This window comes from Stegostoma tigrinum, chromosome 11 (assembly GCF_030684315.1).
Source record: "Stegostoma tigrinum isolate sSteTig4 chromosome 11, sSteTig4.hap1, whole genome shotgun sequence".
Lineage (NCBI taxonomy): Eukaryota > Metazoa > Chordata > Chondrichthyes > Orectolobiformes > Stegostomatidae > Stegostoma > Stegostoma tigrinum.
This window is the reverse complement of record NC_081364.1, coordinates 67,949,865-67,963,021: the sequence shown is the minus strand read 5'-3', so window position 1 is coordinate 67,963,021 and position 13,157 is coordinate 67,949,865. Positions and strand designations below refer to the sequence as shown.

Here is a 13,157-nt window from a genome sequence, read left to right as displayed (position 1 = left end):
AGTTCCCATGTATCTGCTGCCCTTATCCTTCCAGATGGAAGTAGTTGGGGGTTTGGAAGGTGCTGCCTGAGGATCTTTGGTGAATTCTTGTAGTTTTCTAGTTGTTTCTGGGTAAGCATGGCAATAATGCTGAATGTATGCTAAGTTTGTATTTCTGAGCCTGGAATATGCTTGGGACAATATAGGATCAAAATCTTTCTGAAGAAGCCTTCAATTCTAGTTAAAAACAGTGAACCTGCTCTCTAGGGTTAGTTACAGTTTATCACTGCAGACTGCTAGTTCATCACTCAAGGTTAGTCAGGGTTAGTTGAAGTCTGAGATGGTCAATGACTTAGTTATTTCTGGTCACATTTAGTAGCAATACTATTTAGCTAGGTGCAGTTAGGCTCGGTTTGTCAGTTGTAGTTAATCGAAGTTAGTGTGTGTTAGCAACAATTTATTTGTTCGCTGTCAGTAGCAATAGTTAGTCATCATCCATCAGATACAGACAGATCTGAGTCACTCACATCGAGCAGGTAAGGAGGCAGTGGCTCACCAAACCATTGGAAAGTGACGGGTGGGGGTGAAAAGGAGTGATTTAGTGGGGTGATGGATAGGGGGAGACATGGGCGATAAGAATTGAGTTGGGGCGGTTGAGTGAGGTATGAAGCGAGGGGTATGGTTAGCAGTGATAAATGAGGGCTGAGGTGTGAAGTGTGGGATGAGCTTGAGGCGTGTGAGGTGATGTGAGACAGTCCAATGAACTCAAGACCGTATTTGACCAAATGTGGCATCAAGGAGCCCTGGCAAAACTGGAATCAATGGGTATTGGGGCAAACTCTCCAGTGGTTAGAGTCATACCTGGCACATAGGAAGATGGCTGAGGCAGCTGGAGGTCAGTGCTTGGTAGAGGACCCTGGGCTGGGGCTTGGGGCTGGGTGATGGGTGCTGGAGGACCCTGGGTGGGTGTTGGGTAGTGGAGGACCCTGGGATGGGAGCTGAGTGCTGGAGGTCCCTGGGCTGGGGGCTGGGGGCTGGGTGCTGGAGCACCCTGGGCTGGCTGGTGAGCAGGGCAGAGGTGGAGCAGGGCAACTCATGGCTGATACCGTCTATCACCTGAAAATGCCCCGTTGTGAAGACACAGCCTTTAGAGAAGCAAAGAAGCACCTGTCATTGTCCATAGTATTGGTGCACTATGACCCAAAGAGAGATGCTGGCATGTTATATCTCCCTGTGCAGTTACTGGAGTAACGTTGACTCACTGACGGCCCAGTGGAGGGGAACAGCTCAATAGCATAGGCTTCCCTGACTTTGGCTGATGCAGAACACAAATAGAGAAGGAAGGTTTGACAGATACCTTTGTGTGAGAAAGTTACACCAATACCTTTATGAACGTTAAGTGTGTAATAGACACAAAACCTTGCCAGAGCTACTTATGGAGGACCAGGCTGCACTAACCATAGGTTCAGGTTGAATTCAGAGTTGGGCGCTAAAACTAAGTGTATACAAGTTGGAACACCATCCAGGAGGCTCAGTGGTGACAGCCACCTCCCACTGACAGATACATCATCGGTGGTACTGCCACTGGGAGAGTCCATTCTGGTTTTAAACTTCCGATTACCCCTGACAGTATCAGAGTGGGGACACAAAAAGGTCCCATCCTGGCAAAACTTAATAGAGCTGGTGGTGATGGGGGATACAATAGGGCCATCACAACCAGGACTGAAGCCTTTAGATTAGGATCATTTTCATTAGAAAGATGGAGATTGAGAGGGGACCTCATTGAGGTCTACAAAATCATGAGGGGTACAGACAGGGTGGATAGCAGGAAGCTTTTTCCCCAGAGTGGGGCACTCAATTACTAGGGGTCATGAGCTCAAAATGAGAGGAGGAAAGTTTAAGGGAGATATGCGTGGAAAGTTCTTTACGCAGAGGGTGGTGGGTGCCTGGAACGTGTTGCCAGCGGAGATGGTAGACGCAGACACGTTAGGGTCTTTTAAGATATATTTGGACAGGTACATGGATGGGCAGGGAGCAAATGGACACAGACCATCAGAAAATAGATGACAGGTTAGACAGAGGATCTTGATCGGCGCAGGCTTGGAGGGCCGAAGGACCTGTTCCTGTGCTGTAGGTTTCTTTGTTCTTTGTTCTTTCTGGACCCAGTGGGACCAGATCCCCGTAAAGGACTACATATTACTATGGGGGAGCAAGAGGGATTGTCCCAAGTAAAGATCACCGCCGGATACTGGCTAAACTCCACCAGGGTATATAAAATAAAAACGTTGCCAAGAACACAGAACTGTGCAACACAGGAATGGGCCCTTCAGCCCACAATGTTGGGCCGAACGTGATGCCATATTAAAACTAATCCCTCTGCCTGCTCCTGGTCCATGTCCCTCCATCCCTTGCATATTCATGCACTTACCTAAAAGTCCTTTAAACACCCCTATTGTATGTGCTTCCACTACTCCTGGCAGCATGTTCCAGATTCCTACCACTCTCTGTATACTAAACCTGCCCCTCACATCTCCTTTGAGCATTTCCCCCTCTCACCTTAAAAACATATGCCTAGTTTTAGACATTTCAACTCTGGGTATTAAAAATTCTGATTGTCAACCCTCTCTATGCACCCCCTAACTTTATAGACTTCTATCAAGTCTCCCCTCAGCCCAGCTACTCCAGAGAAAACAACTCAAGCTTTTCTCACCTCTCTCTTATAGCTCATACCCTCTAACCCAGACAGTATCCTGGTAAACCTCTTCTGGACCCTCTCTGAAGCCTCCACATCCATCCTGTAATGTGGTGACCAGAAACGAATGCAGAGAAATTATGTCTGGTAGCCAGGGTTGGATGCTGACATAGCTGTGTTGGTGGGGCAGTGCCCGGAGTGCCAACAAGGATAAAAATTCCCGCCAGCAGCTTCCCTACATGTGTGAGAATAGCCAGGTAAACCCTGAGCTCAGTTACACGTTGACCATGCTGGGTCCTTTAATGAGCTCAACGTTCTTAGTCGTCGTGGATGCCCACTCAAAATGGTTGGACGTGTATAGGGTTCCTTCACCACAACGCAGGGACAGTGATAGAAAAGCCGTGAGCTTCCTTTGCAATACACAGACTCCCGGAGGTGTCAGTCACGTACAAATCGTTTACCAGCCAGGAGTTTGAATATTTCCTAAAGGCAAATGGCATTTGGCATATTAGGACAGCTCCATATCATCCAATGGTTTGGCAGAGAGAGCACTCCAAACGTTGAAGGAAGGCATAAAAAACAGCCAACAGCTTCACTTGATACCAAACTGTCCTGGTTCCTGTTTGACTATTAGACCAGCCCTCACACAACCACAGGGACAGCTCCAGCAGAGTTGCTGACAGGGAGAAGTCCCTGCACCAGGTTAAACCTGATCTTCCCAAACCTGAGGGGGAGGGTGAAACGGCATCAGGACACAAGATTCCTTTCAGCAAGTGAGACTTCAAGGGATGAAGTTTGGTGCTAAAGTTATGGAAATGACCCTGAATGGGTGACGCACAGAGTTTGGGTGAGTCAGGTGGTCCTGAACAAGGATGTGGGACCACATGAAAGCTGCAAATGCATAAATGGGGCAGAGGCAAAACATAACTAGCCCCTCAGAAAGAGGCTGACAGGATACATGCCTCTGCGGCGTTATTTCCGATACAAATCTGGAAAGCGTTGTAAACTGTGAGGACTACAGTTGGGGATCTCCAAAAGGATATTCACACGTTGGTGGGGTCAGCAGGTAGATGGGCAGGTGTGATTCGGAGTGGACAGGTGTGCAAACAACACAGAGCGCGAATAGAAAATAAACAGTGCCATTGTAAGTGTGCAGGATCTTAGAGACCAGTGGGCATATGTGCAGAACGTGGCTGGACAGGTGGAGACAGCGATTAGAAAGGATTTCATATTTGAGGTTTGAATACTAGGGGCATAGAGTACATGAGCAGGGAGGCTGTACTGATCATTGAAATGGAGGCAATGTGCAGACTTGTTGGTTAGTTTATAGCTAGAGTACTGTGTGCAGTTCTGGAATCCACGTTATTTGAGGGATGTGATAGCACTGGAGAGGGTGCAGGGGAGATTTACCAGGATGTTGTCTGGGCTGGAGAGCCTCAGTTAGGAAGAGAGATTGATCAGACTGAGGATGTTTTCCACAGAGCAGAGGAGATACAGAAGTGTCATAATTTGAGATATGTAAAGTTATTTGGGGCACAGATAGGGCAAGCAGGAAGAAACCTTTCCCCTTAATACAGGGATCAATAACTAGGGACATAGACTCAAGGTGAAGAGGTTGAAGGTTTAGAGGAGATGTGAGGAAAAAAACTTTTCTTACAGAGGCTGGTGGGAACCTGGAACTCACTGCTTGTAAGTGCAGAAAGCTTCAGAAAGCCAAGGCATCCAGGAATAAAGGGGTTGAGCGCTGGAGAATGGGATGGGAATAGTTAGGTGGTTGTTTTTGACAGGGGCAGACACAATCAGCAGAAAGGGCCTTTTTCTGTGCTGTAGAACTTCATGAATCCATGCCTCCATTTTGTCTAAAATAAAGGCCAACATTCTACTTGCTGTATTTAATTCACTCCATGATCTTTCTCTCGCCATCTCTGTAATCACTGCAACCTACAGAGATTTCTTCACTCCTCCAATTCCAGCCTCTTGTCCATCTCTTACTCCCTTTAGCTGGCTCTGGGCAATGGGACCTTTAGCCACTTGCATCTTAAGCTCTCGAATTCCCTCCATAACTACTTTGCTCTCTACCTCTACCTGGGTTGACACGAGAACATTGAATGTTTTTAAGGAGTTATATCTAGCTGTTAGGGCTTAAAGGTATCAAAGGGGAGGAAGCAGGAACCGGGGACTGAGCTTGACGGTGAGCCGTGATCATGTTGAATGGCGAAGAAGCAGGCAGAATGGCCAACTCCTGCTTTTATTTTCTGTGTCTTCCCCCTTTTAAAATAATCCTTAAAACCAACCTCTGTGACCAAGATGCTAGCTACGCTTACTCCTGTTCCTGGGGAGCAGGGTAGAGTTCAGTCTGACAAAGGTCCTGTGCAGTACCAGGGGGCATTTATTTGATTATGTTTTAGGTGCTACATAAATCCAAGTTGGAAAAATGGAGACCGACTGCTCAAGAGGAGACAAAACAGCTCAGCGTGAAGCTGAGAGTGAGCTGCACTCATTCCAAATACTTAGCTGTGGCTGTGAGAGATACTTTCTCAATATCGCTGCTCAAACTGCAGGTTCTTGAAAAGAAACCACAGGCAATAAAATAATGAGAAGTGTTGTACCTGATTTGTCTGCAGACAAATTAATTACCTGGTCTATTGGTATAAAAGCCACTCATTAAGTCCTGCTCTTGCTCTTCATTGCTATACAAGAGATTAAAAAGACCAAGGTTAAATTTGCCGAGAGTGTAATAGACAAACAATAGGGAAATGGTTCGATGTTCTCTTCCAATCGAATATTAAAAACTTGTTCCCTGTTCTGGATTAAACCTCGATTCACCCCCACAGGCCTTAGGCTGGGCCATTAACAGTCAGGGACAGAGCTCCCAGTGTGCTGTACAGTTCACTGCACTGTCTCTTTCACTGAGGGGAGCCCAGGATTGCTCAGTGAGCAGGAGGAGGAAGAAAATCATTTGCTCAGTGCATGAGAACAGCCTCTTGTCATGAAGTCGATCCAGTTTATTACATGTCAGTTCCAGGCGACATTGTTATGATAGACACGGTGCAAGAGAAGTGAGCAGCCTCATTCCTTCAACACTCTGCCTGGAAGTTCCCCTCACAGTATCCTAAGTGTTGGGGCTCATGTGTTAGTCCTTTCCGATTTTAATTTGGGGGGGTGGGTGGGGGTGTGTCAAGGTTACACAGTACTTGTTCGCTTTCCCACAACCGGCATTAGGAAGAATCTAATGGGGAAGGCAGGAGATGCGATAACTCCAAGTCAGCTTTTTGTGGCTATTCGCATTGGCCCAAGGTGTTGTTGCCTGGTGAGGCACAATGGTCTCTAACTGGACACTCACCCACTCCTTTAACTGTGTTCTAGTCTCCTCCTGCTCCCCTTACTGCCCCCAGGAGGCGTGGGGAGAGGGATACCAGTCACAGGACTCAGTGGTATGGGAGAGCTGGACTTGGGACAGGGGAGAGAAGGGGTCCAGGCAGGGAAGGGACAAAGGACAAGGTGGGGAGAGGTGGGAGAGTGATATCAGATGTGGGAACAGTGAGACTGGAAAAGGGTCCAAAAGCTGGGTGGGTGGGGTGGGGTGGGGTGGGCTGGGCTGGGGGTGTGACAAGGAAAGCCCAGGTTACAGGTGTTGGGAGTGGGGGTAAATGGGGTTGGGAATGGGAGTGGGCTTGCGGTACCAAAGGATGTCATTGTCCATTTTGCTGCCCTTTCCCCATAAAATGAGTGGAGGTAGATATAGGGGAGGTGTCAGAGGTAGGTTCTTTACTCAGAGGGTGTTCGGGGCGTGGAATGCATTGCCAGAGAGGGTGGTGGAGTTTGCCTCATTAGGGGCATTTAAGCAGCTATTAGATAGGCATATGGATGATAATATAAGTTAGGGGTGAAGGTTAGATAGACCTTAGGATTAGGGTAAAAATTCGGCACAACATCGTGGGCCGAAGGGCCTGTACTGTGCTGTGCTGTACTGTTCTATGTTCTATCCATCCATTTTACAACTGCTCAACAATCTGTCTCAGCACCAAATAGTCACAAGGGCTCTGCCCCCACAGCTCTTGGAGGCAGAGAGTTCCAAAGACTCACAACCCTCTGGGAGAAGAAATTCCTCCCCATCTCAGTCTTCAATTGGCACCCCTTTTTTTTCCTGAGACTCTGCCCCTCTGGTCCTAGACACTTCCAGGAGGGGCAACTTCGTCCCAGCATTTTCCCTACCAAGCACCTAAAGAATCCCTTGTACGTTTCCGTGGGATGGTGGTGCATTCCTCACCTGAATCGAAGTACATATTCCGATAGCCTGGATCCTTCTGCAGCTGGATGTTTGGCAGTGTAAAGATCGAGCTGGCTGCAAACACATACAAGTTCACCAGAGAGATTACTCACAGCACAGCATCCCAAAATTACCCATACCTCACAGCAGCTACCACCTTGAGTGGGCAGGATCAGAGGGCCAGGAGTGAGGGAATACAGAGGTGTGTCTCTGTCTCTGACTGGAGAGTGAGAAAATGAGGGGATAGAGGGAAAACCGAGTGAAGAAGTGAGGGAACACAGGGAAGTGTGGGGTTGAGAATGAGGGGGGACAGAGCAGAGTTAGGATAGGGTGATGGGAGAGCAAGGGGAGTGAGGGGGGACTGAGTGAGGGGAGCTAAAGGGAACTCAGGAGTCACAGTGAAAGAAGACAAAGGGGAGTGAGGGTTGATTGAGGGGACAGAGGGTGGGAATGGGGCAAAGTAGAGGGAACTAAGGGAGTGAGTTAAGAGTGACAGAGGGATTGGAGGGAAGGGTAGGCATACAGGACTGAAGGAGTAGGAGTGAGTGAGGAGAGTGATGGGAGACGAGGTGACTCAGGAGAGACATAACGGTAACGAGAGAGGAGGAGATGGAGCAATCTAAGTGAATGGGAGACAATTGGGAGTGACAGAGAGGAGGCACAGGGGAGTGAGAGGGGCAGTGGTGGGGAGGGTGATGGGGAAGTGATGGGATGAATGATGGGGGAGGAAATGAGAGGATAGTTGGAGGGGAGAGCGATAGCGGGGATGGAGGGCGATGGGCGGGTGATGGGCAGCTACCACACATTACCGCGCCCCATCACTGCGGGCCCCAATCAGTGCACCTCTCCCCATCACTGCAACTGCCCCCATCACTGCGCCCACCCACCATCATTGTACCCCCCACCATCACCACACCCCCATCACTGCAACCCCATCATTGCAGCCCCCCCCCATCACTGCGCCTCCCCCCAATCACTGCGCCCCCTCATCACTGCACCCCCAACCCCCTGCCCGTCCCCCATCATTGGACTGACTATTCTCCTGCTCCCATCATTGAGTGAACTCTGCGCCTGTGTCGGTTATAAATTGCCCAGAGGACGTGATAGAAGTGTACTCACTGTCATCCAGCTCCAGGATTGACGCTCCGAAGCTTCGGAAGTAGTGATGCCGGACAGCTTGCTGCGCTGTGATCCTGCGTTTGCCTTCAAACTGTGGGGGAAGAGATTCTATGTTTACCGTCACCCACCGAGAGCAGTTCCACTTCCAATCACCAAGCAAGAGTCTGGCTTCAGTGCCACTGGAGCTGGGAATGCTGAGAGCAGGAGAGCTAGCGGCTCTCCATGCCACAAGGATGGTCAGAGACTGCCAAGAGTGGCAGGTCATGTCAGGGTTGGCAGCATGGTGCTAATCTGGAGCTCAGCTTTCCTAGAAGTCCCCACGCTGGGTAACCTACACCCGAAGATATTCATGTCCGGAAGAGACTGTTTGTCCCTCCCCCTGGCATGGTTTGAAAAGATCACAGACTGTTTACAGATTCATTCCTGTCTAAACTCTCCTGGCTACGACTCTACATGTGGCTCACATTCTCTGAAGCTCCTTCACATTGTACCAGTGGGTCAGCTCCCGGCCTTTCCCTCAGAGTGCTGCACAGTCTGGAGCAAAGGGCTGCGCAGAGCAGGACAAGATGCTGTAATACATAGATCCCTTAAAATGGCCACCCAAGTGGACAGGGTTGTTAAGAAAGCATATGGTGTTTTGGCTTTCATTAACAGGGGGATTGAGTTTAAGAGTCGTGAGATCTTGTTGCAGCTCTATAAAACTTTGGTTAGACCGCACTTGGAATACTGCGTCCAGTTCTGGGCGCCCTATTATAGGAAAGATGTGGATGCTTTGGAGAGGGTTCAGAGGAGGTTTACCAGGATGCTGCCTGGACTGGAGGGCTTATCTTATGAAGAGAGGTTGACTGAGCTCGGTCTCTTTTCATTGGAGAAAAGGAGGAGGAGAGGGGACCTAATTGAGGTATACAAGATAATGAGAGGCATAGATAGAGTCGATAGCCAGAGACTATTTCCCAGGGCAGAAATGGCTAGCACGAGGGGTCATAGTTTTAAGCTGGTTGGTGGAAAGTATAGAGGGGATGTCAGAGGCAGGTTCTTTACGCAGAGAGTTGTGAGAGCATGGAATGCGTTGCCGGCAGCAGTTGTGGAAGCAAGGTCATTGGGGTCATTTAAGAGACTGCTGGACATGCATATGGTCACAGAAATTTGAGGGTGCATCCATGAGGATCAATGGTCGGCACAACATTGTGGGCTGAAGGGCCTGTTCTGTGCTGTACTGTTCTATGTTCTAAAAGGGAGTAGGAGATCGTGGGGAAGCGGTGGGGGGGATGCAGAGGGAGTTGGTGATGGAAAAGGGGCAGTTCTTGTACTGGAAGTTCAGTGAGGTCCATGCTGAGGTCTTGTGTGAGCTGATATGACAGCGCTCTATCACACAGTGTCTTGGTCACCTCAGGAGAAGGAAACAGCCCCTGGTGGTGGGGTGGGAAGCTGGCACTGGATGGCTGGGAGTGGGGGAGGGGTGGTTGGGGGAGCATTGATAGATGCACTTCTCAAATGAGGGAGAGAGCACAGCTATAACATCAAATGTGAGGGTGCCTGTTGGTTGCTCCTTTAGCCTTCCCCTCCTTGCCTTATTGGAAAAGATAATTCCTCACCAGCTTAGCCTTTCCACAAAGGGAAAACCTTTCAGAAGCTAAAGGCCATCTTCCCAATCCTTTCTTGCACTTTTCCCCAAGGTGCCCATATCCTTGTTCAAGCTGCTTCAGCGACCTCACTATCCCAGGAGTGTGCGGAGCTAAAGTTTGCTCCAAAGTGGAATATGCCTTCTTTGCTTTGGAATTAAATTGCCCCACCAGAACTCCGGGGCTTAGACCTTGGCTTTGCTGGCCTTCAGTGCTGCTCACAAACACTGAGCTGCCTTCTCAAACCACTGCCAGAGACACTGGTATATTTCCGAGTCAGAATGGTGCGGCTCGAAGGCAAATATGCAGTGGGTGGGGCAGGGGGTGAGGTGGGGGTGGGGGTGGCGTTCCCATGCCCTTGCTATTCGAGTTGGAAGTGGTCGTGGGTTTGGAAGGTGCTGAGTGAGGATCTTTAGGAATTGTGCCTTCTCCTTTTCACATTACTCCATCCCCTGAGACTCACAGCTTACACTGTGTTCAATCTTCCTCAAGGTTGATCATATCCACCCTGCCCCGACTCAAACCGGGCGACAACCATCTGAAAGGGCAGTTAGGGACAGGCAAAAAATGCTAGCCCAGCCAGAGATACCCATGTCCCCTCAGGGAATTCTTTTGTAAAATAAAAGGTGCAGCTGTGTCTAGCAATGGCTCAGAGCTGACACGATTCCATGTGGTCATGGAGATTTTTAAGTGTGTGTTGTGGTATACTTTGGAACAAATATCTGACCAGTGCAGTTACCTGAAGCAGTTTGGTCAGTAAGTCAATACCATCAGCGTCCAGCCTGGGTGGAAAACAGACACAAAATGACTTTGTAGAAACCTATTACAAACGGAGCCCGAACTCCCAAAATACAGGTTCAGGAGGCTTGGGGAATCTCAGGAAGGGGCACAATTCCCATTCCCTCAGTGAGGTAAAAGGCTTGTGACTGTGGGAATGCCGTCAAGCCATCAGTGATCACTTCAAGGCAAATGGCATAAAGTTGGTCAGCCTGCAAACACCAGAGGAACAGGCAGGAAACAGCCCATGTTCACAGTAAACACCCCCTTGTCCCATTCCATGTTCCTCCCTGTCCCACCCCAAGCCCCTCCCCCACTTCTCAGCGATTACATGCAAGCAAATGAAACAGTGCAAGGAAAGGACACTGCAGAGAGGATCTAGAATGGTGCAGACAGGTTCGATGGTGGGGGCGAATGGCCTACGCTAGCTGCTATGTTCTGAACCGGAGGCAGAGTGGTCTCTGTCAATACTCGCGGAGTAATTATCACTCTCTGTGAAAGAGCGCTCCTGCTATTAAAGACTCAGTAAAAATTTCACCCTCATACTGTGCTGGTGCTAGAGGGCAGCAAAATGTTTCAGAGCGTTGGGGGGGCTGCATTCTGACATTCCTAGGCACACTGTGTAGGAAGGTTACTCAAGGACAGTCAGTGTCTGGCATTGTTACACCACCCCCTCTTGCTGCTGTGATCGAAAAGTAATCCCCCTCTTCGCTATCATGTCGGCTGAGGGAACACAGTGGGCAATGATCAAGCTATACACACACAGACACACACAGACAGCTTTGGGTTTGAGCTGAGAGTGAAATAATCGCCTTCACAAACACGTGCCCTGCTGCTGCAGCTTGGACAGCAGACAAACAATGTCCGCCAGCACTCTCTCATTGATGTAACCTTCCCACAGTCTCATCCTCCAGGTAGGACCACCAGCATCTCTACACACGGGCTTGGTGCTGTCTCCCCCTTGAGCAAAAGACTAACACAAACCTTTTCTTTTAATAAGGCTCAGCGGCAACTCAAAAGCAGTAAACATGTTATGGATAGCAAATGGTGGGAGTCATGGACTAGCACGTGGCAAACTGGTGATCCCACAGCCTAAAGGTTAAATAAAAAGCACCTGGTATCTACTAGGTACTGAACTCAGGAACCACATACCAACAAGTAGCAAGAGGATTCGAGTACAGGAGCAGGGACATCTTGCTGCAATTGTACAGGGTCTTGGAGACTGCACCTGAACGATTGTGCGCAATATTAATTAGCTTATCTGAAAGAGGGTGTTCTGGCTATGGTGGGAGCCTGACAAAGGTTTACCAGATTAATTCCTGGGATGACAGGAATGAAATATAAAGAGGACCGGATCAGTCAGGACTATACTCACTGGAGTTTAGAAGAATGAGAGGGATCTTGTAGAAACTTAAAAATTTTGACAACAGGACTTGACAAATACAGGGAAGATGTTCCTAATGACTTGACTTGATTTGGTCTATTTATTGTCACGTGTATCTCATTGTAAAACATGGTGAAAAGTGTTGCGTCGTGGCCCACACAGATATAAGGGTTATATGGCATTTTTTTCCTGGGTGATAAGTCTCTCCTTCTGTTCACAGCAATACAGTAGAGCAATCCATAACACGCCATGCAGTGTCTAGATACATCAGCAGGCTGATTAGATTCCTTACAGTGTGGAAACAGGCCATTCGGCCCAATAAGTCTACACCGCCCCTTGAAGTATCCCACCCAGACCCATTCCCCTATAATCCACACACCCCTGAACACTACGGGCAATTTAACATGGCCAATCCACCCAGCCTGCACATCTTTGGACTGTGGGAGGAAACCAGAGCACCCGGAGGAAACCCACGCAAACACAGGGAGAATGTGCAAACTCCACACAGACAGTCGCCCGAGTCTGGAATTGAACCGGGGTCCCTGGTGCTGTGAGGCTGCAGTGCTAACCACTGCGCCACTGTGCCGCCCATGGAGGGACAGAGGGTAATGTTTGTGATTTGCAGTGCAGTGTCCTTAACCTGGCCGTCAAACTCATTCCAAAAAGCAAGCAAACAAACAAAAAACCGGTGGGGTAGGGTGAGGGACATATCTGACCTTGGGGCATGATTGATAAGAGGCTCTGCCTTGTATCTTGGGAAATGATAAGCACTGAACTGACTGTGGGTTGAGATTCCTGACCATGTCTCCTCAGTTGGAGTTCCTGGAACCGAACCAAATGGCACCGAGTTATCCCCAATGGCCGAGCATTTTGGCAACAAAGAACAGAATCAGCAAGAACTAGTACCAGCTTCTCCTCACCCAGAGTCCTGAATATCAGATGCAACTGGTCCTCGACCGTGGATCCCGAGAAGCAAGGGCGACCTGTTCCCATCTCATAAAATATGCAGCCGACGCCCCTGCAGAGAGACACAATGACACCGTTACTCAGGAAGCCATGCTGCATGACAGCTGGCAGCTGCAGGAACAATAATTCTCCACTTCTCACGATCCAGGACATTTCAGTCTATTTGCAAACCCAGAGGAACCCAGAGCTTCCAGCAAATGCTGTCAATCCACATTGGTGTGAGGAAAATTCCCTGCCCGCTCTGGATTGTTTAGCGAGCGTCTGTTAAATCATGGAATGGCATCTCATGTTAGACGTGACTCCCTTCTGTTTCACCGTCACGGCCTGGCAGGTGAACAGCCGTAGGGT

At 49.1% G+C, this 13,157-nt stretch overlaps 1 protein-coding gene across 5 annotated transcripts in view; it reads right to left on the bottom strand.

Moving 5' to 3' along the window:
* Positions 1 to 13,157, bottom strand: part of LOC125460592 (cyclin-dependent kinase 17-like) — a 142,095-nt gene that overhangs the window by 35,055 nt on the left and 93,883 nt on the right. For 2 of the 5 annotated variants that reach the window (XM_048548219.2, XM_048548221.2), the window contains exons 11-15: positions 12,764 to 12,861; positions 12,560 to 12,665; positions 10,422 to 10,464; positions 8,061 to 8,151; positions 6,942 to 7,016 (exon numbers count right to left, since the gene is read on the bottom strand). In XM_048548219.2, coding sequence (XP_048404176.1) covers positions 6,942 to 7,016; positions 8,061 to 8,151; positions 10,422 to 10,464; positions 12,560 to 12,665; positions 12,764 to 12,861 — 413 coding nt within the window. Of the gene's footprint in view, positions 1 to 5,308; positions 5,362 to 6,941; positions 7,017 to 8,060; positions 8,152 to 10,421; positions 10,465 to 12,559; positions 12,666 to 12,763; positions 12,862 to 13,157 lie in introns of all 5 variants that reach the window. The other 3 variants (XM_048548220.2, XM_048548223.2, XM_048548222.2) reach the window with 3 other exon arrangements.